General features: G+C 33.4%; 1 protein-coding gene across 2 annotated transcripts in view; it reads right to left on the bottom strand.

The window, feature by feature from the left end:
- Positions 1-401: 401 nt before the first annotated feature.
- The window catches only part of LOC150093463 (uncharacterized), a 95,341-nt gene continuing 68,224 nt past the window's right edge, over positions 402-27,518 (bottom strand). The window contains exons 1-2 of one of the 2 annotated variants that reach the window (XM_090413836.1): positions 11,839-11,870; positions 402-4,556 (exon numbers count right to left, since the gene is read on the bottom strand). In XM_090413836.1, the coding sequence (XP_090269962.1) occupies positions 1,034-2,548 (1,515 nt within the window). In that variant the 5' untranslated portion in view covers positions 2,549-4,556; positions 11,839-11,870 and the 3' untranslated portion in view covers positions 402-1,033. Of the gene's footprint in view, positions 4,557-11,838; positions 11,871-27,518 lie in introns of those variants that run through there. The other variant, XM_090413835.1, reaches the window with a different exon arrangement.

The raw sequence follows: 27,518 nt of genomic DNA, 5'->3' as shown, positions 1-27,518 counted from the left end.
TTCTCTGTTTGCTTACTTGGGAAATTGAGTAAAACCAGGTTTAAAATAGCTTGGTATCTTTATCATATAAGTATATATATAATAATATATTATACAAAAAAACTGGGTTTTTCAATTTAATTCTCCCACATTGCCTAAGACCCCTCCATTCCTTTCAAACACTATTAGTTTGCAAACCACAGAAAGAAGACCAGCCACAACACCCAAGAAAAAGGTATGTGTAAATTTCTTCCTTTATGCTACATATATTTGTTGGTAAATATACATGTACAATGCCCTAAGAATTCGTGAGTAAAAAAACAATGACATTAAAACAGAGGCACTACTAAACAGAAGCATGCAAAATAGCCATAAATATAATAAGTATATTTTTAAAATTCAAGTAACACTTGGAAAGGCAGTGCCTTCTCACTAATGTATTATTTATTTTCGAAAAACAAATAATAATAAATCCATTCACAAGGAATACTTGTAAGTTGTGCTTAAAAGGACAACTTGGAGAAATGTAAATATATAAACATACATATGTGACAAGGACACACATTCACCCAGCACTCAATTGTCATGTTGAATTCTTCAGTGGGTCACCAGATGTTAATTTCGCGAGAATGTTTTTCTGCACGTTGGACAAGTGAAATATTGTTTCTCATCAGCAGTACTCTTAGATGTGTTTTGAAATGCGAACTCTGTGAAACCTCTTGATACAAATTTCACATGGAAAAGTTTCGTTCTTGTGTGAACACTTTCGTGTTGTTTCAGGTGAGACCAGCGAAAATTTCCTGAGACAGATTTTGCATGTAAAGGAGTAATTCCTGGTGTGCATGTTCATTTGATTTTTAAGATATATTCTTATGCAGAAAATTGTTTCCTACATATTTTACAAGATAAAAGCTTTTCTTCAGTTAGATGGTGTCATCTCTGGTGCTTTCTAAGGGAGCTTAGAGTTGAAAACATAGAGCTGAACACGTGACAAGTGAAAGATTTCTCATCAGTATTCTTAGATGTCTTTTCAGATTCGAACTACTTCAAAACTTCATTTTGAAAATTTCGCACACTCATCAGAATGAACTCTTCGATGTTTTCTCAAACTTGTGCTGTCTGAAAACCCCTTGTTGCAAATTTTGCAGACAAAAGGTTTCTTACCAGAATGAATTATTAAATGTTTTTTCAAACTCGAGCTGTCTGAAAACCCCTTTTTGCAAATTTCGCACACAAAAGGTTTCTCACCAGAATGAATTATTAGATGTCTTTTCAGATGCGAATTGACTGAAAACCTCCTGTTGCAAATTTTGCAGAGAAAAGGTTTCTCACCAGTGTGAATTCTTTGATGTTTTTCCAGACTCGACCTGATCGAAAATCTCTTGTTGCAAATTTCGCACAGAAAAGGTTTCTCACCAGTGTGAATTCTTAGATGCCTTTTCAGATGTGTATTCTCTGAAAACATCTTGTTGCAAATTTCGCAGAGAAACGGTTTCTCACCACTGTGAATTCTTAGATGTATTTTGAGACCCGAATTGTCTGAAAATGTCTTGCTGCAAATTTCGCAGAGAAAACGTTTTTTCTCACCAGTATGAATTCTTTGATGTTTTTCCAAAGTCGAGCTGTATGAAAACTTTTTGTTGCAAATTTCACAAAGAAAAGGTTTCTCATCAGAATGAACTCTTAGATGATTTTTCAGATGGGAACTTCTTGAAAATTTCTTTTTGCAAATTTCACACAGAAAAGGTTTCTCACCAGTATGAATTCTTAGATGTCTTTTCAGATGCGAAGTGTCTGAAAACATCTTGTTGCAAATTTCGCAGACAAAAGGTTTCTCACCAGTGTGAATTCTTAGATGAATTTTCAGACTCGAACTGACTGAAAACTTCTTGTTGCAAATTTCGCAGACAAAAGGTTTCTCACCAGTGTGACTTCTTAGATGACTTTTCAGACTCGAACTGTCTAAAAACCTCTTGTTGCAAATTTCGCAAAGAAAATGTTTCTCACCAGTGTGAATTTTTTGATGACTTTTGAAATGCGAACTGACTGAAAACCTCTTGTTGCAAATTTCGCAAAGAAAAGGTTTTGGTTTCTCATCAGAATGAGCTCTTAGATGAGTTTTCATGCTTGAACTGTTTGAAAACCCCTTGTTGCAAATTTCGCACAGAAAAGGTTTCTCACCAGTGTGAGTTCTTAGATGTATTTTCAGATGCGAACTCTCTGAAAACATCTTGTTGCAAATTTCACAGAGAAAAGGTTTCTCGCCAGTGTGAATTCTTAGATGACTTTTCAGACTCGAACTCTCTAAAAACCTCTTGTTGCAAATTTCGCAGAGAAAAGGTTTCTCACCAGTATGAGTTTTTACATGTTTTTGCAGACTAGACTTGTTTGAATACCTTTTCTTGCAAATTTCGCACAGAAAAGGTTTCTCACCAGTGTGAATTCTTAGATGACTTTTGAGACTTGAGCTGTATGAAAACCTTTTGTTGCAAATTTTGCAAAAAAAAGGTTTCTCATCAGAATGAACTATTAGATGACTTATCAGACTGGAGTTGTTTGAAAACATCATGTTGCAAATTTCGCATAGAAATGGTTACTCTCTGGTTGAACTATTTTGCGTCTTTTCAGTTTAAATGAGTCGAAGAATTTCTCGAGAGAGAGATTTGGCATGAAACAGAGCAATCTGTGGTGTGCTTTTTCATGTGTATTTTAAAAGAGCCTGATGCAGAAAATTGTTTGCCACATATTTTACATGTAAAAAGCTTTTCATCAGCGAGATGGTAGCGTTTTTGGTGCTTTTTAAGGAACTATATACCCGAAAACGTAGAGCTACAAAGGGACAAGTGTACGTTTCTCACAGTAGTCGTCTTTTCACGCTCAAACTGTCTAAAACATTTGTAGCATATTTTGCGTGGAAATGGTTCCCTCTCTGGTGTCCTATTTCGTGACTTCTCAGGTGAGACGGGTCAAAGAATTTGTAACAGATTTTGGATCTAAACGAGAAATTATCTTTAGCGTGCTTTTTATGATTTGGAATATTGTTTCCCACGTAATTTACACAAAAAACTTTTCTTCAGTGAATGCATGAAGATCTTCATGCCTTTTCAGGGACTGTAGGTTTGAGTAGCTAGAGCTACACGAGAAATTAAAATGTTTTTCTTCAGTGTGAGGTCTGAGATACTTTTTAAGGCTTTGTCTTTAACCATGTGATTTTCTACCAATTTCACTCGTACTGCTCTTTTCCATGAACCTTTCTGATGTGAAACAAAAGCTTTCTTTTTTCATAAAAGGCTCTGTCACATATTTCACAGGTGAAATGTTTCTAGTTTATTTGCACACTACCTATGTCGCAGCTTATGCCTGAAAGAAAGCAAAGGTCTTGTGGTATATTTGTGATTGAAAAGGCTATTCATTCATGTGAGTAAAGGAATGTCTTTAAGAAATGCCTTTGAGGGAAATGATCTGGCACTCTCTTCACATGAAACACACCTTTCTCCAATAGGAACTTTGCAGATTGATTTGCGGTCAGCTGTAATTGTCTTCTGTATACCTGGTAATTTAACCGGGAAGTGTTTGTAGTTTCACAATTTCTCAAATGCAGCTCAAAAGTTAAAATAGGAAAACTACTTTTAACATTTGGATAAAGGAAAACGTTCCCCAGTATAAGCCAGTTTTAGGTTCTTTGAAGACAGGATTGTAAGCGATAGGTCTAAATTTTTCGCACTTTATATACCGATGCGTGAACTACAAGTTTGTGTATCTTCTAATAATATAAACTGGAAAACCGGTTGTCGCATATTTCATGTCAACGTATATTCATTGCAGTTCACTGTAGCTTTGTGCTGCTTCAGTGTGTAAGCAAGTAAAAGGTTTTGTTGTAATTTTCACATGGAAATTGCTTCTCGATTGAGTGCGTTTTCGGATGCTCTCGAAGATTTGCTGAATCAAGGAAATTCTTCCCATATGTCGTACAGAAGGAATGTTTTTCTTCGTCTTTCGCGTGCACTTCCTGGTGCCTCTTTAGGCTGTCACAGAGACGAAAGTTTTTCCCACATTTTTCGCATGGCTGTTTATTACTGGAGTCTGTTATTGTTCGATTGCTATGAGTTGTCTCGTGCGTTTTAAGTTGATCTGATCGCTTAAAGGCTTTGTGGCATACTTTGTACATAAAGTTTTTTTTTTTCTACTTATTATTGTGCATTTTCTGATGTCTGTTTAGGTGACTCTGATATACAAACCGTTTCATGCAGGATCACAAGCGAAATATTTTCACTATTTTCATCTCAGTTAAGATATTTCACTAGGAAATGTGACTAAGCTGTCTTCACTGTTGCAGGAGAATTACTCATTGCTTTTTGAATTTGGGTTGTCGATTCCATTCTCATTCTGAAGAAATTTTCTTATGCCACTAGAAGTGCAGCTACTTGGATTATTATTTTTTATTTATTTGTTTAATTTTTTTTTATTTCCAAATCTGGCATAAAATTTTTCCAACTTAACAATCTTCATACATTGCTCATCAGCTTGGTTTTAATGCATTAATAGGCAAAATATCTCATGTCAACCCTATTAACAATCTGTAAAGAAAAACGAGGTAATTAATGCTAAATTAGAACTCCATTTAGTAAATAAAATATTCTCAACATATCTCATATTTAATAGCAATTAATGTATGAATTGTAATCTAGAAATTTAATATTTGTAATGAACAGTGGTCATAAATAATGCTAAAACTTTCAATGGACAATAACAGTGAGTATTATCAATTTTTAAAAGGATGGAGTAAGAAAATCTGATTTTGTTTGCCAAAGGCATCATGACAAAATAATAAGTTAAGAGGAGAGTCAGGGATTGGATTATAATCGGAAGTTGAACATGTCCTTAGAAATAACACTAAGGATGACGTTAGATATGAACGTATTTCTTGCACACATGGAAACTGCAAAATAACGGTCAACGTTTAAAGATGGCTTTTTAATCTGGGAGTGAATTTCTTAAGAAATACCACTTTATTAAGTTAGTTGTAAGTTATAACCAGACAGGCAATTGTGATTTACCCTTGTATGTAGCACGAACACATTCTGTGGTTGATATCATACTCTGTTTCTTTAGATTTCCTTCTCTTTATTATTCTAAGGGATAATCCCTGTGGATATGCTGGGTTCCCTCTTCCAGATCCCCCTATTTCCGACTTTCCTCTTTAAGAGCTTAATAACCTCTTCTGATTAATGTAAACACTTCCTCTAAGAATGTATATTTCGGCTGTCCTCTTCTTTTCTCTGGAATCTCCCCTTCCAACACGCCTATAATCCATTCATTGTCTCCTCATGTGTGCCAGGAAATGACTGTTTTCAATACTCTACTCTTTCATTTCTTTCAAGAGTTATTCATTAGTTTACTTTACTCCATGTCTACTAATCTAACTTGTATTAAATGATCTTTTTTCTTTTCTTTAATACTTCTTTTACCATAGGAATGCTCATTCGTATTTTCACCGCACATCTTCCATCATGTTGGTTAATTCCTTTAAGATATGACTTATTTTACTTGATCATTTTTACCTCTAATTTATCTTCTACATTTTTTTTTTTGACACTGTCACCATTATTTTTCTTTTCGTTTTTTTGATTTAAAGTCAATGATCAGATACACCTCATCCATTCTTTTTAATAATTGTATTTAATCCTGTTGAATCTCTGCTAATACAGTTATAACTTTCCTAGAAATCAAATACTTTCTAATCCTAATCTATCCAGACAGGATCTGGGAAGACGAAATCAGGCAGTACAACAAAACAATTCTTACAACTTCAGCAGGTGTTTCATCTGTTGCAATCACTTTTCCAGATAGCAAATTCATTGTACTCTCTTTAAATTTCTTCATGCGGTTTCTCTGGCTCAATATTTCTTGTTCGGTAATTTCCCTATTCATGTTTCCTTCACAGCATACATCAAGATATTCCATCTTTCTAATATCTTAATGTTACCGCTAACTTTCCTTTTTTATCTCGTCCTTTACTTCTTTCTTTCGGGTCTGACTGAGGTTAGAGAATCAGTTATTTGATATTCCTTATGACACTTTTTAATTACTTTATGTTATTTTATCCAATTCTCATTTGCTTTTTTCTTGAGGTCTTCTTTATCCTTGCTTCGTAGTCTTCGAGTGTTCCTTGCTTTTTACAATTTGCTTTTATGTGCCCTTTTTTCGTTGTTCTGTTAACTGCAGTAATGTATTTGTAAAATGCAAGGTTTTGCTTTGGTAATTTTGTAAATCTTAACAATTTGTGTGCTGATCATTTATTTCTATAAGGTTTGAATAGCCTGCAAGAGGAAACTAAATATAATTTATTACCTCTTCATATTTCACTCAATATGTCATGTGCTTCATTCACAGAGAAGACAGAAATGCTGGCAACATTTAAAATTCTGAGTACAAGAATGATTCATGCAGTATGCGTATAATATCTCATATATGAATCGGCTATCCAATAAAAGAACACTATTACAGTTCAGTGGCGTAGGAACAGATATATAATTAATTAATTAATAAATATTAAATTCATTTAGAATTACAGAAAATATTAAAAATTACAACCAATTAACAGAAATCACTACTCGCAACTTAGAAACAGGCATACAGTCTTTCCAATTAAGATTAGGATGGTGGCATAGAGCTTCACTTAATTAAAAAAATAGACAATCAAATTTGAACGTACTGTCGTGTAGCATCTTTTTGCAGTTACAGTGAACTCTATATCCAGTGTCGACTGCATGTGAAGCAAGGCCTGAACATTCAAAATCCAAACATTTTATATAAACATGATGTTCTTCGATTCTAATATTATCAAAAAGGCCAATCTGTCCATAGCAGCAAATATGAGAAGAATAGAGTGTTTCATAAACACCAGGCAAGGATAAAGGTGATAATGAATCTTTGATAGGTTGTACAAAAAATACAACTTCGTGGCTGCCTGGTGCGCATGTTACAACTGAGAAAGGTCCTTGATGTTCCTTTTAGGAAGGTTTAGATGTTAATGTCAGATTGCAAGCTGGAAGAGGGAAGATAACTAACAAATAACTTCTCTATCAAGGATTCACTGTATCTATTAAGTACGTGTTTCCTCCTACTAGACAGACACAACCGACACACATGATATTATATGCATGCTGCACGACTCACAGAATTTAAATATTACCAGCTTTTCTGTCATCTTCCTGAAAGAAGCTCATGATATATGGAGCGAAATACATACGAGTAATAAATTAAAATTAATTTTCTCATATGTGAGTTGCCGGTATTAAAAAGAAAATAGTATATCTAACATGTATGTCTATTAAATAATTCACAAGTTGGTTGAATTATTTCCTTGATAACGTCCAGTCTTCTCGACTGTTATTTGCATGCATGCAATCTCTTTTTTAAATTCATTTTTTACATGAGGGTTGCAGTATTTCAATATTCTATTTTATCCTCAGCTTATTCAATGTATTTTCTCATTTTATATACAGGGTGTTCGGGATAAATTTGACAGTTTCGTAAGGAAAAAGAAAATCTTCTTTGTATCTATTAAATTTAATGAATTGACAAAAAAACATTACAGGCAGAGTTAATTACAATACTATCAACAAGATTTACTCAAAATAACCACCATTAGCATCGATCACAGCTTCAATTCTGCTTCGGAACCTCGAACAAGCTGATGCTAGTCTCCCTGGGAAGGGCCGCAAAAACTGTTTTAATTTTATCCATTAACTGGGCTTTTGTATTACTGGAAGTGCGATTGGTGTCTTTTTCAACTGCGCCCCATACAAAATAATCCATGGGGTTAAGGTCTGGGGAGTTTGGAGGCCAAACATGTGGACTGGTGAAGTCGTAGAAATTTTCAGACAACCATTTTTGACTTTTCCCAGAGGTGTGGCAAGGGGCCGAATCCTGCTGCCATACATACGGCCTACCATTGGCTACCCTTGTTATCCAGGGCTTGACTACAGTTAGCAACTCCACGAACAAAGCCCGAATTCCAATGCCAGGGTTCTTCAACACCTGTTCCTGCAGATTTGCGAGGAATTCTGCTGTACGAACGCAATCAGATCGTCTGCTAGGGATCTTTCTTCTTGCTACATCCTCGTAGTCACCATTGCAAGTCTCTAGTTCATGCCTGATTGTTTTTACTGTATTCAGGGAGCATTGGGCAGCAGTCGTAATATCCTTATTTTGATGGCGGGCACGAATCATCATGATACAAGTTATTCTCTTCCATGATTCAGGTGGGTTCCAGCTATCCATCCTTTCTGACATCTTGTATATGAATGAAGAAGGGTCCAAACTTTTAAATGAAGAGAAGTGTGTGTTAATACATATAACTTACGGAAAAATATAATTAATTATAAATATGTCAAATTTATCCCGAACACCCTGTATATATATTTTGCAATAACGAATGTTTAGTCACTCTATTTCAGTTCTGGGGAGGCTATAGTATGACTTGAGATTTTTTTTATATTTTTTTAAATCTTTTCTTGACTACTATGTAATTTGCCTGGTGTCGTGAAACATCTCTTAGTGATTTCCATGTATAGCGTCTTCCTTTGGTACTTCAAAAAGCTTATTGCCAATTATAAGAACATATTATTTATAGATATGTAGAAGTCATTTTCCTCTTAAATTCTTCCAAATCCTTCATTTATTTCACTCTCAGTATCTGCTCCAACCACTCCATTAAACCACTACAACCAACAATTGCATTGTACTGAAATATAAATAAGAATGTAGCGAGGGAACCACTTACAATCTGTAAAATCGTCAAGTATTCTGAGATAGATTTGAAGTTCTAATACGAATCCAACATGAATTCTGGTACTATGACTGAAAATTGTATCTACAAAAAAGTTTCGTTAGAAACATTTATATGTTAAGAGAAATGAAATGTTTTGGCCAGTACCATCGAAAGGGTGTAAGATAGAGGCAGCCTGCCTCATGGCGCCGCTTAATAAGGGCATTCGTTCAGTCATATTAGCAGTAAGCATCATATTACAGCAAAAAGATATTTTACAAATATATGGCATTTAGTTTTTTAAAAAATAACGGCGCCATTTCCCATTGCAGTTAAATATGTACTTATTATATTTTAATAATAAAAAAATTATAGTCATACTAAAACTAAACATTTTACCCACTTATTAGATACTAAAGGAAACAATTCATAAAGCAGCGTTTATCAAACTTTTCCTACGAAGAACACTTCACAAATCCTGAAATTTTAACGTAATATCTTGGTTATTTCTAGGGTGGCTCATAAATAATAAATAAAATAAATGAGTAAAACACAAACATTTATTCTCAAATGTTAATTATAAATAATTAACATTTGAAACAACACATAAAAATAGCAAAATAAACTAGCGTGTATATATAGTAAAATTACATTCTTAATGACTTCAATATTTTCGGGTCTTTGAATTACAAGTTCTTTTGATACAATATTAGAAAGTTGAATTCTCATTTCTGGTGCAACGTCGAGTCTGTTCCTGGACTTTGATTTGGTTGCAGCATGATATGAAAATCCTGCCTCGTATAAATATGTTGCTGTAAAAGGAAGTAAAACAAGAATAACTAGTTTTGACACTCTGGGGTACTCTTCTGCTAAATTTGTCCAGAAATTATTTAAAGATAGTCGCCCTAGTGAAATCCTTCAGGAAATCTGTGAAGTATTCTTCCAAATATGATTTTTAACAAAAATAAAAATAACATAACCTAGAATATCAGAAGTCATTTTTTTAAATAATATTTCAAATAACTATCTTGAATTAAAATTTTCGAGAACAAATAAAATGCTTTATCGACTAAGTGATTAGACAAATTAGCACAAAAATTAAAAATGACATTGGTTCTCCAAGGTAAAGCAACATTTAAGTGAAAAAAAAAAAAAAATACAATGCAAGGATGTTTATTTTGTGAAGGCATTAAAATTGTATTCTACAATAAAAAGAGAAAACAAAAATAAAATTAATTCCTATATTTTTAGTTTATCCAATACAACTAAGATCCAATTACCCAGCATAGAACAAGGAATTGCGTTTCTTGTTATAGGCAACTGAGATGCAGCTACGACCATGACAATCTGATTAAATGTTTTTTTCAATGGGAGAAATTATCACACCTTCTAAGGGCAAATTTACAAATTTCCTTTCTTCTCCATGTTCTTTCACAACACATGGTCTGAAGACTATCCAGATTTAACTGGACGTCCATAGACGTCCTGGCCAGTTGGAAGTTTGAACCCTTTTCAACCAAAAGGTACTCAACTCCATGTTTTGCCACATTGATAGAATATTCTAATGTTCACACGATTTCGGCTTATTCAAGTCATCTTGAAAGATCTTTATGTCTGTTTTATTTACTCTTGTCTTCCTCAAATTAGCATCATCAGCAAAAAACTAAATATCACTCTTTAAATTATCTTCAGTATCGTTGATGGAGAAATTAAACAGGAATGCACTCTTCTCTGGAATGTGGAAGAATAGAGCCTTGCAATGCACCACTGGTCACCAAATAATTTTTGACTACACACCATCATGGATTACTCTTTGATTTCTCTCTGGCAACAACATTCCTGTCCAATTTTACTAAACACACAATCCATCTTCTCTATACAGACATAATGCCCACTATAGCGTACGACATTCTGATATAACAATTTTTGAATTTGGTCTTTGAACTCTAAACTTTAATCACCTCTTCACTAAAAAGTAATTTTCAGCCTCTCGTGTTGCCTGTAGGTAACACCTGCCTTCCTTCCAATCTCCTGGAACTGTACCAGATCTAACACGTAAATTGCACATCAGTCAAAGGAAACAAGCGTTCATATCCCATCAAGTGCAAAATCTCAAGTGGCAGAATTCCACTTCAGACTTTGCAATATTGCATGCACCTTCATTTCATATATTACCAGCTCGTAGTTTCTCAAAGATCATATCACTGTCTGTCTGTCACATCAGGAACTGACTTAACTGCAATCTGACGTAAAACCTTCGCAAAATATTCACTCATGAATGCAATTATTTCTGTAGTTTCGGTTACCCTCATACCTGCAGAATTACTTAAAGTTATCTTTCCATAATAATTTCTCCTCTTATCCGCTAGAAATAGAAAGATATTTGTGATTCTCTTTGCCCTGCCCTAAACTTTGGATTTTCAATTCTTTGAAAATCCAAAGTTTAGTAAATGTCCCTCTAACTTGAATTTCTATGTATTATTTAGTTTTTATTCATTTTCAATAGCTGATAATTACGAAATTTAATCTAATTTTTAAATTAAAATAACCAATAATGACTAACTTAAAAGTAAAAACTAAAAAGAAGAGTAATTAAGATCTTCCCGAATCAACATCTCTAAATGGGCTGTAATGAGGATGCCAAAATTACGAAATTGATGCTACAATCAAAACATTACTTAGGCAATTTTCCCTTACACTGCTGTGGTTTATGTTGTTCCAGTCTGGTATTGATGAACACGAGTATGATATAGGATAGATACGGCTTTGGGGAGATGAGCCTTTACCATGCTATTTAACCCCCTCCCCATATACTCCTCAAAAATACATTTCGTGATTCGTTATTTCCTCCTAATACATTAAAAGGCAAGAAATTCATCACTAGAATCATTCAAAAATGCTAATGCACCTTAGTTGTCTAAAAAATCGCTAAGTAATGCATACAATATAATAACTATATGCAGAGAAATAAGAACAGCTGAAAACATCGCTCAGACCCAAAGGTATGACAAACATTTTCTAAAGTCAGGTCGAATCGTTAATAGAAGCGCAGCATAATTAAAATGGAAATAATCTAAGAAACTTACTGACACAGATGGTGACATCCTAGCTTTCTATTATGCACTTTCACTTTCTGTCACCAATCATTGGGCTCTTAGATTGGTATACCCAACTCCACCCAATTTTAGACAAAATGGAAGTTTTATGCAACGGTTTAAGTCAGCCCTCCATCCCCGCTTGCCAGAAAATCTCTCTAGAAATGAATATATTATTTCAGATTCTAAAGATCAATTTGATTATTCCAGTTCTTGTTTAATACGAACATAATGATTTATGTGGAGATTTCAGAATAGGGTAGTGCTGTTATTCGATATTAGTGTATAATAATAAAAATAATTTTGTATTTAAAATAAAAATGTAATGTTTCTGATCTTTTTGTCCTCTTAGAACAATTTTTCATCAAAACAAGATATAACATTTAAATAAGAAAAATGATTTTCAGAATTTTTATTTAATTTCTTTTTTTCGCAATATAGTGTTAAGGACCGTATTGTCCAATCAGATAATACGCAGGCACTCTGCTCATGAACTGGAAAACAGCTACTGATGTGTCCATCACCTTCGCTGCAGAGGCTTTCTTCAACTAGGATTTGGAGACATATGAGTAGTAAACCAGGACAACGGACTTCTTTATTTTCATTATGCTTTATCCTGTACCGTTACGAAATTATATCACTGAAGCAGCATGCCTGAAACTGCATGTAGATATAGATTCAGGTATAAGAGCTCTTGTATTGCTAACAGCAGGTATCCAAGTTTCTGCAGTATTTCATTCTGATCCACATTCATGCTGCAAGGATTTCTGCTTGCATCATCAAATTCTGAGAAAGATTGTTCACCTGTACATGAATGTACACTGAATTACACCATAGTGACTGATGTATCTGCAGATCTCATCTGTGAATCATTGGTGGTATCTTTTGAATCATGTAAGTATCTTCTAAGAATGGCAGTCTCACTTCTGAATGAGCTGGAATAAAAGAGTGAAGTAGCTTAGCTAGATTCATTCAGCCTATATCGTTTCTGCTCGGATTCGTTTTCTCTAGACCTATGCATCTTTTCTCCAAAATTCTGAAGATATATTCCCAGATGTTTTATTCAAAGGAGTAGAAAGCATATTTCATTTAACAGTGGGGGAGGGGGAAGGTGCTACTACTACTACTGATAAATGAAACACAAAAGTCTGAATTGCATTTATTAAGTATCTTTTATTCTCAATTCTTGTGTGTGAGTTGCTTGCTGTTCCTCCAGGACTGTTTGCTGGAATACAATTTGGAGCACAATTAAATCAACATTCACCTTTTCAGTCTTTGGAAATGGTCGTCCAATAAACCACATTAACTGAAAACTGCCGAACTTACCTACTGGAGCGAACTAGATTCACATGGCTAATTGAATACACGTATGTCTCCAGATTGCAAATTAACAACCCACTTTTTTGTTCCACTATGCCATACCATTCTAAATGGTGTTCCTTGGACAATGCAGTTGCTATAAGCACAATAAAATGCTTATGATTCCAATAGAATATGGAGACTCAGGTTACTTCTTCCACACTGCTTTCGCATCACTATGCTTGCTAAAAATCATGACATTTGCTAGATAATAATGAAGTCTTTTTTTGTTTCTCCCACTGCTGTCTTAGGAAAGTATCTGCAGTAAGGGCGAGTTCATTCAAACAATACCATTCTAGCGAGTTTCGTTCCGCTTTGCCATCTGTTAGTAGAAAGCAATCGTGTTACTTTTAGCCTATGCCAATCATGCATGCCTGTGCAGTGCGCAACGTGTAAACTACGTTCTGCACATTTGCTTTCTGTATAATTGATAAATGCGTACTTGATGAAAACTGACTATATTGTAAGGTATTATGCCTTTCAAGTGTCAGTGTTGTGAAACCTTGTCCATTCATTTTGAGAACGCCTATGGCCTTTTAGAGAGTTGTTCAAGGGCTATTTTTAATTATTAAAATCACTAGAATGGGAAAACGATTACTGTTGAATAAGAAATTCAGTACCATAAACCTTCTTCAAATTCTAAAATGCAAAAATAGATCTTATTTGCATATGACTTGATATTAAAAAAAAATAAGTTGCCATATAATATTAAGGAGAACAGGTCAAATATTCTCAAAAAGTATTAGGAACCGTTTTAAATAGCATCATTTGAAACCATTCGTACTTTTCACAGTATTTCTTTAAAATATTTGCTGATTGTTATTCTTGCCATGAGTTCTGTTATGATCCTCCATTCCTTGTTGTGTAAATGAAATAAGAGCATTTCTCTTCTTTCAAACATGAAAGAAGAGAAACGCTGAGGATTCATTCAATGCTAATGCATGGGCTACTTTGTTTTTCTGTTTCATTCTGCTTGTTCTTGCGTATTCTACTTTTCCTTAAACTATTCATTTCACAAAAGAATCGAGAATCATTGACCAAATAAATGAATGAAATGACCTCCATCTGGGGAATGGGAATTGTTGACATTTCAAGTGGATGGTCTGGAAGACACTGATGGTGAAAATAGTTGCACTTCGAGCTTTACTGTCATCAGGATCAAATCAGCCGGCACTAGTCACTCCATGAAATAAACTGCAGATGGTAGCAAAATGAAGTCTTGATCACATTTTGCCATCAGTGTTAACACTGACCACGAAAATTCGTTAAAAATAATGGAACAAAAATGAAGCAATGTTGAGAAATTGTTTATGCAAATATTTCCTTTGCAAAAAGTTCTTGTTCATAATGAGTTTTAAAACATTTCATCGCTCTCAGTCATTTTTTCGAACGGCTAGTGTTACAGTTCTTGATAAAAAGAAAACTAAAGTAGGAATATCCAAATGAATGCAATACAGCTAATCATGTCCATATGACATCCATTATAATCAACAATAGCATATTCAATTAGCATTTATTAGAATATACAACTATTCAAAACTTCCCAGTACTTAAAATTCAACAAGAATTCCAAACATTAACTTCTCACTTGGCCAGGATGTTATATATGTAAAGCAAAATCTAGACATGATGCATCTTTTGAAAAAACATCAATAAATTTGGCCTTCATGTCCATTAGAAGGTGCGATAAACCTTCACTCTGAAGAGAATATTAAACCAGATTATCTAGTGATCATAATTGCTTCTCAGTTGCCTCTAACAAGAAATGCAGTTCCTTGTTCCATGCTGGGTATCTGGAGTTTGTTATACTGAATACACTAAAAATATACAAATTTTTATTTTTGTTTTCTCCTTTTATTGTACAATTTTTAATGCCAGAACAAAATCAGAGATGATGCATAATTTCTTTACTTAAATACTGCATCACCTTGAAGAACAAATGTAATTTTTAACTGTTTCTTCCAATTTTGTGTAATTACTTACTGACAATATTTTTTTTTTTTTGTTCTTGAAGAGCTTAATTCAAGATCATTATTCGAAATATTTTGAAGGAAAAAAAAAAACGGGCTGCTGACGTTCCAGATTGTTATTTTTATTTTAGTTCAAAATCAAATTTTGTAGAATATTTCACAGATTGCCTGAAGGATGCACTTTGACAACTTTGCTTTACAGATAACAACATGAAAATCTTTAATCATATCAAATGTGAAGTGTACATTCTGTGAAAATGTGGGAAATGCGAAAGTAGATATTTATAATTAATTTACTATGAGTGGTTGTGGGTGGGGCAGGGAGGGATTAGAAAACTTCCAAAACAAACAAAATTTTAATCAATTCCATATAGGACATGTTTGAGATTATTTCATCCTATGTATATTTATATATGTTGCTTCCACCCACGAATGTTAAGAACGTGGCATGCATATTTTCATACATCGTAGTAGTGCAAGATAAAATAAAAAAGTAATGTTCAAACCTTATTTACTGCATAAATTTTGCTAGATAGCATTTTTCCCCCAGAATATTTTAAAACCATTGTTTAACACAGGCGCTGAATACGGCACTTCATCCTCCACCTAAAATTGCTGAATGCTTTTGCAACACATGATTTTTTTTTTTTTTTGTGAATTCAAATATTTCTTTCCTTCTTAAACAACTGCATCAAATAATTTATGTTTTCAATAAGAAAATTGAAATTGTGATTATTACTAATCAAAAAAATTTTAAAATAAATATTGTATCAGACAGTAAAAGAAATCTCGAAATTTCTATTTAGAATATAACGGGAAAAAAACAAGGCTGCTCATGTAATACGCACTACTACTTCAGGCACTTTAATGTCATCTCTAAAGAAGTGGTCTTTCTTTTGCAGTAGCTTTTAGCCTTTACCTGCAGCTGAGGAGAATATTCTTCTGACGAAAGTTATTTTCAGCAGCAGCAAAAGAAAAATATTTGGAAATTTGTAAGAAAAAAAAAAAACAGAACATTACTGTTCGTTTTTTTTTTTCTTTATTTTTTTTTGTTGCATAGATGTAAACGGTTTTTAAATAATGAAAATATAGAATAGAATTTCTAAAGCTTAGAATAATATCAACAAACAGCTGAACAAATGATTGTAGAGTGCAAAATAAAAAAGTCAGGAATTAGAAGTATCTGCTTCGGCAGATACAACAATATTACTGGCTTACTTCTTTTATTAAACAGTAAAATGAAGTAACAGATATAGTATGCTGTCTGTAAAAACTTTGAAACCAGTAGAAAATTAGATATTTAGTTATTTCCAATTTAGTTCCAGGAGTAACATTAAGAAATAAAAAATTCACTGAACCAAAAAATAAATATAAATAAAAACTTAAAGAAATGCATACATTCTTTTTTTAATATTTGAAGTCATAGGCTAAATTTTGAATATACTTACCTCCATAAGAAATAACTGAACGACCGACCTTAATTAAGCGGCGCTGTGAGGCAAGCTACCTCTATGCTACACCCTGTCAACGGTGCTGCACGCTGTTGTCTGAGTGCGGTCGGTCGCATTTTCCCTCCAGCGACCATACATTAACAGTAAGAAATGTAGGCGACTTGAGTTACAGGCTTTATTTGTGGTAGCAACATGAAACGAGAAGCTAGGGCTGCTTACACACGGTAAGCAGACAATGCGTCACATCGGGGTACTTTCTTCAAGGGGTGTCAAAGTGAGTAGAAAAAATTAAATCAGCTAAATAATTATTTAACATAATTATTAAACTGATTTAATCAGCTAAATAATTATTTAGCAAAGCCATTGGTCTCCTACTTAAAAAAAATAAACATGCATTTATTATATGTGGATATGCTCTAAATAGATTGTAATAAATAGGACTTCTAAAATTGAGTTATTTTCTTTTGGTTTATTACTTGACCATAATTATTAAAAGATATACAAAATTGACAACAAGTTTCACCAGCTATTCTGTCTGGCTTCTTCAGGACAAGTATGTCAGTACAATAACGTTTACTAGTAAAAACGAAGAATGGAGTAACAGTGTCAAATCAATTAAAACTGATGCATAACATCATAAGCATGGAGCGTGGAGTCTCAATCATTGTTTGTTGAGCATCTTGTATAGTTTTTCGCAAAATGAAATTCTGGTAAGCTAAGCGAATTCATTAAGCTTTTCCAGATGTCTTTCGGTATCATGCCTTCTGTTTAGACTCACTCCTGTCCGAAGTAAAACTGCAGCTTCTTTGAAGTTTTTACATCTAAAATATTCTTCTATATAAGGCATGGAGCTGTTATCCTCATTGATGGAGTGGTTAGAAATCGAGAACTGCTGGGCTAATCCTGAAGTGTCTGTTCTGTTGTTGCTAACATCTCCTATATGTTCTTTTTTTCGAATTTCTAGGCTTCTTGATGTTTGGCCTAAGACATCTGGAAAAGCCTCAAATTCACCTAGCTTACCAGAATTTCATTTGGCGAAAAACCATACAACACACTCAAGAAATAATGATTGAGACTCCACGCTCTATGCTTATGATGTTACGCGTCAGTTTTAATTTTCATTGATTTGACTGTTACTCCATTCTTCTTTTTCACTAGTAAACGTTATTGTACCGACATATTTTTCCTGAAGAAATCAGACAGAATAGCTGGTGAACTTGTTGACAATTATGTATATCTTTTAATAATTATGATCAACTAATAAAAAAAACCTCAATTTTAATGTTAAGTGACCACATACAAAACAATAATAAATAGTGCATCTTTTCTGAAAAATTTAGCAAAAACTACAAGTTGTTTTTCGCTATTTGTAGTATACAGCTGGCGGAAGCACCGCCTCGCCATACTGAAGATAGAAATAGTGAAAAAGGCTACATGTCCCTGTCATATATCAGCTGTTTTGCCTAAATTGGCAAGTTTTTTTCCAAAAAATAAAATATCCGGATTTCTTTCAATCGTCTTCTGAAACTCCTTTTCTTGCTAAGTAGGATCAAAGAATAAGACAACCTTAATGCTGCAATAAACACAGTTTTGGCCAGATGGGAAAAGCCATCAAATTACGCCTTGAAGAACATAAAAGAGACATCAGAACAAGAGCTTGTGTTCTCGAATCATGTCTTGTATTCTGCTGACACTAATAAGGAAAACCTCATTCATCCAGTCTTATGGGACAAATCTGAAAATACCTTTCGCTGCTATGATGAACTAGAAAGATTTGTTGAGTCCAAAGAAATCGTCCTCAATGAAATATATCTTAACAACCTCAGAAATAATTTCTCATTCTGCCATCCAAATTTAGTGTTCAGGAGATGTTGAACGTATGCGCCCCCCAACAAACAGGAGATACCTAGAACATTTCAAATGTCAATCTGCTAATGCTTTAATGTATAGATTTTTATTCTTTTGCAATTTTTTGCTGTTCGTTCCCTCTAATTGTGCACCTGAAGAAGTCTTCTTTGAAGGCAAAATTAATCGCTCTTAATTAAACAGTATTTTTTTTTTACTTTTTATCTCTCGGTTTTTAATCATTTTAAAAATATGTCTCTTAGCCGTGTAAATCTGTTATGCCATATATAATTCGAGCTGCATGTATAAAAAGGACGTGAAGTGTGCACATGTACCAGGCTCTATGTTTGTAAATCATCGAATTGTTGACTACTAAACACACCAGGAATGTTATTTCTAAGTATGTTCGAAATTTACACCATGACTTTACAAATCAAAAGACTGTATGCATTGCTTTAAGTATTTTTATTTTTTATTTATATTTATATTATATATCTTACCACATTTTTGGATCATTTTTTTTTTCTTTCAGAATGTTACTCCTGGAACTGAATTATAAATAACTACACGATTTAATTTTCTGATGGTTTGAAGGTTTTCAGACCATCAGAATTATCGATATCTGTTACTTTATTTTATCGTTTGATAGAACAAGTAAGCCAGTAATATTGTTGTACCCGTCGAAGTAGATACTTCTAATTCCTGAATTTTTATTTTGCACTCTACAACCATTTGTTCAGCTGTTTGATCACATTATTCTAAGTATAAGAAATTCTATTCTATATTGTCACCATTTAAAAACCGTTTACATCAATGAAAAAAAAAAAAAAAAAAAACTGTTACTGCTGCTGGAAATAACTTTTGTCTTAACAATAATCTCCTCAGCTGCAGGTAAAGGCTAAAAGCTGCTGCAAAAGAAAGACCACTTTTTTAGAAGTGACACTAAAGAGCCTCAAGCAGTGTTGCGTAATACATCAGCAGTCTTGTTTTGTTTTCAATTCTTTCCTAAATAGAAATACCGATATTTCTTTATATTGCTATAATATTCTGGCTGAGCTGCTGAAAGCTTTGAATGGCAATAATAACAACTATTTATACGCGTGGATAGGCTTATGTGTTCGTCCGACATGTTATGATAGGTTTCACGGTATAAAAGAACACAGATGGTTAAGCAAATAACTATTTATTAACTTAAGGCTAATATTTCGCTGGTCTTATATCCAGCATCTTCAGAGCACACAACACAAAGTTTGTTACAAATGCAAGGCAACCACAATCCGGTGTAACAGTGGGGACAGTATAAGTGATTGCAGCGTGCAACACAAGACTAAAGTCCTAATATGGCGCCATCTAGGTTAAAAAAAAAAAATTTTTTTTCAAGTTTTGAAATAGAGTCTAAATGATAAAAAATAAAAGTAATAAATATTAATTTGGTCTTAGGATGACTGTCTCCCAAATCTTTGGTAGATTTATACAGCCATACTTGTTAAGGTTTCGGGTATGTTTCAAGGCTTCTGTTGATTCCAGGAACAACCTCTCTGACTTGTAGAAGCTTCAGTGCATTACTTTTGTTTCTTTCCAATTGATCCTGTGTGCAAGGGTATCCAGAGCATGGTCTGCCAGACCCGACTTACCATAGCAAAAGTGTCGGATATATTTTTTGTGTTCACTGAGGCAGATGTCCACATTTCTTCCTGTCAGACCGTAGTAGGCTTGATGGCAAGAACAGGGCACTTCATAGACACCAGGATGTGATAAAGGAGTGCATTTGTCCTTGGGTGAACGGATGAGAGTTGCTAATTTTTTATAAGGTTTAAATACTGTGCGTAATTGGTGGTTGTTAAGCACCCTAGATATCTTTTCAGATGTGCCTTTAATGTATGGGATGGTGATTGTTGGAGTATATGGTGCTCCAACAATACACAAACAAGGTACACCTTCACGTCCTATTGTAGATAGTATAAACAGTCCTACATATAAACTAGCCAAACATTTAGCAAAATTACTAACCACTCACACAAACAATTCTCCCTCTTTTGTTAAAAATTCTACCCACATAAAAAGTATTTTAGAAAACCACACCTTAAATAGTTCAGACCTAATGGTGAGTTTTGATATCTCCTCATTATTCACTAATGTACCACTGATTGAAACACATAACTTACTAAATTCACAATTTCCCCCAGATATATCCCAACTATTTAAATTCACAGTACAGGCAGGTTATTTTACATGGAAAGGGAAAATATACAAACAGTTAGATGGGACAGCTATGGGTTCACCTCTTTCTCCCCCCCTTAGCCAACTTCTACATAGAACATCTGGAAAAATTAGCTATCAACACAGCCACTCTCAAACCAAGCCTCTGGCTACGCTATGTTGACGATGTGTTTGCCATTTGGCCACATGGCCCAGACACATTGAATACATTTTTAGCGCACCTAAATAGCCAGCATCCTAAAATCCACTTTACAATGGAACTAGAAGCCAATGACTGCCTGCCTTTCTTGGACACACTGATCACACGTCTTCCAGAAGGTACCTTATCATTTTCTGTTTACAGAAAACCCACACATACAGGAAGATACTTACACAAACAATCACACCATCACCCTTCTCAGCAATATGGTATCTTAAAAACACTAGCCCATAGAGCAATCTGTTCCAATAACAGTGCTCTCACTGCTGAACTTTCTCACCTACGTCAAACCTTCTTAAACAATGGTTATAATCCCCGTAAAATAGATAACATACTAAATGCTACCCACAAATCCCCTCTATCTACCACAGAAGATTACAACAAAACAATCACCATCCCATACATTAAAGGCACATCTGAAAAGATATCTAGGGTGCTTAACAAACACCAATTACGCACAGTATTTAAACCTTATAAAAAATTAGCAACTCTCATCCGTTCACCCAAGGACAAATGCACACCTTTATCACATCCTGGTGTCTATGAAGTGCCCTGTTCTTGCCATCAAGCCTACTACGGTCTGACAGGAAGAAATGTGGACATCTGCCTCAGTGAACACAAAAAATATATCCGACACTTTTGCTATGGTAAGTCGGGTCTGGCAGACCATGCTCTGGATACCCTTGCACACAGGATCAATTGGAAAGAAACAAAAGTAATGCACAGAAGCTTCTACAAGTCAGAGAGGTTGTTCCTGGAATCAACAGAAGCCTTGAAACATACCCGAAACCTTAACAAGTATGGCTGTATAAATCTACCAAAGATTTGGGAGACAATCATCCTAAGACCAAATTAATATTTATTACTTTTATTTTTTATCATTTGGATTCTATTTCAAAACTTGAAATTTTTTTTTTTTTTAACCTAGATGGCACCATATTAGGACTTTAGTCTTGTGTTGAATGCTGCAATCACTTATACTGTCCCCACTGTTACACCGGATTGTAGTTGCCTTGCCTTTGTAACAAACTTTGTGTTGTGTGCTCTGAAGATGCTGGATATAAGACCAGCGAAATATTAGCCTTAAGTTAATAAATAGTTATTTGCTTAACCATCTGTGTTCTTTTATACCGTGAAGCCTATCATAACAACAACTATTTAGTGGAATCCATTCAGGACATCTATAAAACAATACAATTACCTGAAGTTTTTACAACATCTATCTGAATACCAATTCCAAAGAAACATAATGTACAAAATTGCAAGGATTACAGAACTGTGAGTCGAATATCCCATGCATCTAAATTTATTTTAAACATCGTTAACATACAAATTGAAAGAACGATAAGCAATGAATTGAGTGAACAGAAAGGTTCAAAAGAGGAATGGGAACAATTAATGCTATCCTGGAACTAAAGAGGAATCAAAACCATTAATGCTATCCTGGAACTAAAAACACCAAGAGATAGATCACTTGAAAGAAATAGAAACATTTACATATGCTTCATAGACTTTCAGAAGGCTTTTGACCCAGTAAAACATAATAAAGTGTTCAATATATCAGATAAATTAGAGATAGAAGATCATGTACTTAAGATTATAAAAATGACTTACACCAAAGAGAAAATGCAGCTGTTTAACAATGAGACTTCTGTAGTGAAAATAAGTGATGAAAAAGATGAACAGTGATGAAAGAGATTGAAAAAAAAAAAAAAAAAAAGGAATTAGTATCAATGGTATAAAATACAACAATCTTAGATATGCTGATGATACCATTCTAATAGCAGAAAACAGAATCAAATTAATGCAGCTACTAATTGAAGAAGTTAAAGAATTTGGATTATATATAAATGCAAAAAGGCCAAATTTATGAAAATCTCAAACGAAAGCAGACCCAAGCGAGAAATATTCATAATTCATAAACAATATGAAAATTGAACATACAAGAGAATACAAATATTTAGGCACCTAGTTTATTACAGATGAGTAGTTTTGGTGTCACTAGTGACAAGATCAAGATAAGATAAGGAATCGTGACATCATTGGTTGTTCATTAGATGACATCACTGTGAGTGACGTCATGAGTGTGTAATGTTTGGAATTTCCCTGGGGACATATGTGTCAGTGATATCAGTTAGTGTGTTTTGGTTCCCGCATGGCATTATCTGTGATGGTAGAGATAAGGATTCGTGTTGTGATTGGTGGGGCACTTCTGACCAGATGAAGATCAAGATAAGAGATGTCATTTGTTAGTTGTAAATAAGTGATGGTATTGTTTTGAATGGAAAAGGGAGATATATTAGTGGATAAGAAATCATTTCATGATTGGTGGGACAATTCTGATAAGATCAAGATAAGATAAAGGACTGTGACGTGAATGTTTGTTGTTGTCAGATGAAGATAAATGACATCATTTGTTAGTTGTAAATAAGTAACGTTATTGTTTTGAATGGAAAGGAAGATATATTAGTGGATAAGGAATTGTGATGTGGATGTGTGTTATTATAGAGTTTGGAATGTTTGAAATTTCGCAATCAGTGACAACATGTGGTGTGTTGGGTTCATGTAATGCATTGTGGTTGATATTTGGAGATAAGAATCATGATGTTATGTGTTTGGAAATTTCTGGGGAACATATGTCTGTCTGTGATATTGCATGGTGTTTTCGTTTGCATATGGAATTGCGGCCGATGTTTTTGAGATAAGATATCTTGGAATTTTCCCAGGGTGACACACATCCGTCATTGTCGTCATGTTTTGTCTTTGGTTGTCTATAGATGGGTGTACTAATTTTCCAATACATTTTGGGTATTTCTTTCCTGTTAAAGGGCTGGAATTCTTACAGTCTTGATGGTGGCAGTGATTAGGCTTTTCTGAATAATTTAATTATATGCTGGTGTCCCTCAAACACACACACACACACATTAGACATGAAAAGTCACTAATATATCAAAGTTGATACTCTAATATACACCCTATGATTATTCTTATGAAAAAAAAAAAAAAAAACTACTCAGTATTACAATTACACTTACCAAAACGTACGATCAGTGATTATTAAAATTACAATTATCAATTGTTATGTTTAAGTTAAAAAAAATAATAATAATTAACTTACATTTCTTTCCAGAATGGGAACACCTTGGTACTATCTAGGTTTAGTGAATATTCAAAATTGTTGATTTTTAACATATATTCATAGCGCAGAACACAAACAAGTCTGAAAATGCAGTTCACTTTTTCATTATAGGTTACCGGGGCTAACATATATGTTCACAGCACCTGTCTTTTGCTGACTAATGTATCCGCCAGCGTCAAGTATTCTACGTGTGAACTTTTCTGGCTGGGGGGGATAGGAATTTTCCTGATCTTACTTGAGGTTTTGATAATACTTCCCACATGACAATCCGAACTTCACCTTTTTCATGACTCATATTCTCCCATTGATGTTTTGTGCGGTATTATCAGTTCGGGGAAGTACAACTGTTTTTCTAGTGTAAAATTCTTATGACACATACCTAAAATTATTCATTCCTGATTAAGGATTTTATACACTTATTGTATTCAAGTAGATGGCTTGTTTGTTTGTTTATATTTTGTGTAGCTAGGAAACTGGAATTTATTTCAGATGAATATTAGCTCTGTAATATATATACTTTGTTAATTTCTATGTTATGTTTTACTTGACTTTAATATTAACAAATTGTATTTACTGAATCTAACATACAGAAATTAAATAAAGTGAAAAGGACATTTTCTCCCCCTTCTCATTCTTCTGATTTCACACTGGTGCTTACGTATAATTCACATGATTTTTCTCCATGTGACATTTCAAAATAACTTGAACTATGGTTTTTACATAGTTCAATATGTAAAACTCATTTCCGTTAGTGCTAATTGACGGTTGTCCTCACAGCCCGACATTTATTTCAAATAGGGATATATATATATATATATATATATTTTAACACAATTATTACATTAGATATTCTTTCCAATACAAATAAATAATTATTTATTCTTATTTCAAATGAAAATTAGCTCATAAAGAAAGAAAAAAAAAATGTTTACCCTCAAATAAATATTTATGATCACAGCAAACAAGAAATTCATTAGCTTTTTTCAAAGTTTTGAAATTCATGCAAATATTGTTTTCATTTGGTATCATATAAATGAAGAATGGGGGTGGCTATTAAGTTCATTAATGGTTTAATTTGTTTATTTTATCTTCCAATGACGGGTATTATTTGATATATGCATGTTGATTCACTTGATTTTATCAGCACACTACGATACTTTTTTTCTACAGCAGTCTTTTTAAGTTTTAGTAACGTGTTGGTTTTAAATATCTAATGGCTCTGTAAAATAACCAAATTCTAACAGTATTGTGACTTTTCAGGTGAAATCTTCATCACTAAAATTCTGGCTATTAATTTAATACCCGATTATTCCTTTTCCTTCCAAGAGTTGACAATTTCATGAAATATTTCAGGGCTTGCATGAACAAATAAGACTTTTAATTCACTGAGTCAAAATCTCTGGTTAGTTTGTGGTATGAAATATCAGGAGAAAAAAAAAATGTTATGGTCTTACTTAAATTTGTATAACACATCAATGACACCCAATTTGGTCACTTAAATTTACACATTTTATTTGAATGAAATATTATTTACAAATTGTATTTACTGATTCTAACATACAGAAAATAAATAAAGTGAAAAATACAATCTATTTTTTTTTTGTTCCTTAATCTTCTTATTGTTAAATTTGCACTGTTGTTCAAGGATTCTTACCATGCTTGTGGAATTGCCATCATGTGGTTTTTGACAATGTGCTCTCATCTGAAAGTTAATTTTCATTTGGTGATTGTTGGGAATTTATTACTGCAGTAAAATTAAGGGTTGCATATTTATTTTTTTGAAACCAATACATACATTTCTGAACATTATTAAAAGCACAGAATCTTTCGTTATGTTTCAAAAAATTTAAAAGTACATGGTATGTTTTCACGTTTTGGGCATTCAATTTCATTTAAATCAAGAACAGGCCTCCCTATTAACCTCGTTAATGTTTTTGATTTTTCTCTTCCTTTGGCAAGTAATATTTCATATTTGCATGTTGATTCTACCATCCAATTTCCCATTTCAGCTGATGGTTATATTTTATTAACCAAGAATTCTGTTTTTTTTTAACTCTTCCAGGTAATTCTTTCCAACTACAAGGTGATTTTGTCAATGCATATCTTACAATAATTCCATCAGAAATACAAATTTCTTTAGGAAATAAATTTGAAGACTTATTCAAAAGAAATTGACAATCAATTATTCCAATGATAACTGAAAATTCGTATTTTTCTGGATGAACGATTACCTTAAGTCGAAAGTCTCTCAACTCGATGGTTTTTTCTTACTGTTTACCCTTACCATATGCCCTACCCTAATAGTTCCTTCAAAAATGAACCTTTTGCACATATGACTCAACGACATGTTTTCGCATACCGTTGGATATACTGTTGGTGTGTTTTTATCTTACTTTGTGTCGGGAAATGTAAAATTTGTATATATGTTATCTGAAGAGTACAAACATTTTTTCTATACCAAATTTAAAGAGTTAAAGTCACGTTTTGGGTTAATTAGCTGCTCTCTATCTCTCTCTGTAAAACAACCAAATTCTAACAGTTCGGATTTTCGATTATGTTAACGAATTGTTTTCAGATAACTCAAACAATGTCAATAGGTAGCATTAGACAATTTCTAAAATAATCACTTCAACACTTTTTTTCCCTCGTTCCTGGCATTAATTTCACAGTAGTGATTTTTTTTTTTTTAATTATTAAACAGAATTGCATTAAGGTATAAAATTGTGGATTTAAATATCAAGTTCTGATCAGAATAAATGAGCAAAAAATTCACTGTGGAAAAACACAACAAAAGCACACATCTTTGTTACAAATGCATATTTTATTTTGCTGAAATACTATTTACAAGTATATTCACTTATAAAAATTCAGAACATGTAATCGTCTAAAAATATTTCACAATATTTAGTTTACATTCTTAACATTTTCCAAAGAGTTCAATGAATAAAAGTTTTGTTACTCACTGTTTCTTGGTTACATTACATCAAAATAGCTGATCGCACAAGAGATTTTAAATCAGATACCATGGTAATCACACCTCCATACATTTGATATTGTGTTAGTCTGGAAATAACACCATGCCTCCCTAAACATTCTGTGTATTCTTTTGTCACGAAATATACAGAAACAGTTTTCATAAAATGTACGTAAATGTCCCAAAATAAAGAATCTTTATCAAATTGGATAAAATCTTGAAAGTCTAATTTTACCATTGATGAATATAAATGATTAGCGATAATTTTCCACATGATACGAATAGCTGGTAATTCAGTTTCCAAAAATAGTAAATGATTATCAATGTCGTACATTTTTGGTGAAAATCTCTCAGCTTCTTCACAACTAATAGAAAAAACTTTACTTCCATCAGCTCCTGTATCATCAAGTATTAGTTCCCCATCTTGGCATTTCAGAATATAACACTCACCAAGGTCCATTTTGTAGTCAACTCTTCCTTGCAAGTAGCCGAGGATATCAGACCACTTCCTGCT

Source organism: Typopeltis vanoorti, chromosome 24 (assembly GCF_054136105.1).
Source record: "Typopeltis vanoorti isolate ZY-2024b chromosome 24, IOZ_Tvanoo_1.0, whole genome shotgun sequence".
In the NCBI taxonomy this organism is placed as follows: domain Eukaryota; kingdom Metazoa; phylum Arthropoda; class Arachnida; order Uropygi; family Thelyphonidae; genus Typopeltis; species Typopeltis vanoorti.
The sequence above is the reverse complement of the archived record's forward strand: the minus strand, read 5'-3'. Positions and strand labels throughout refer to the sequence as shown.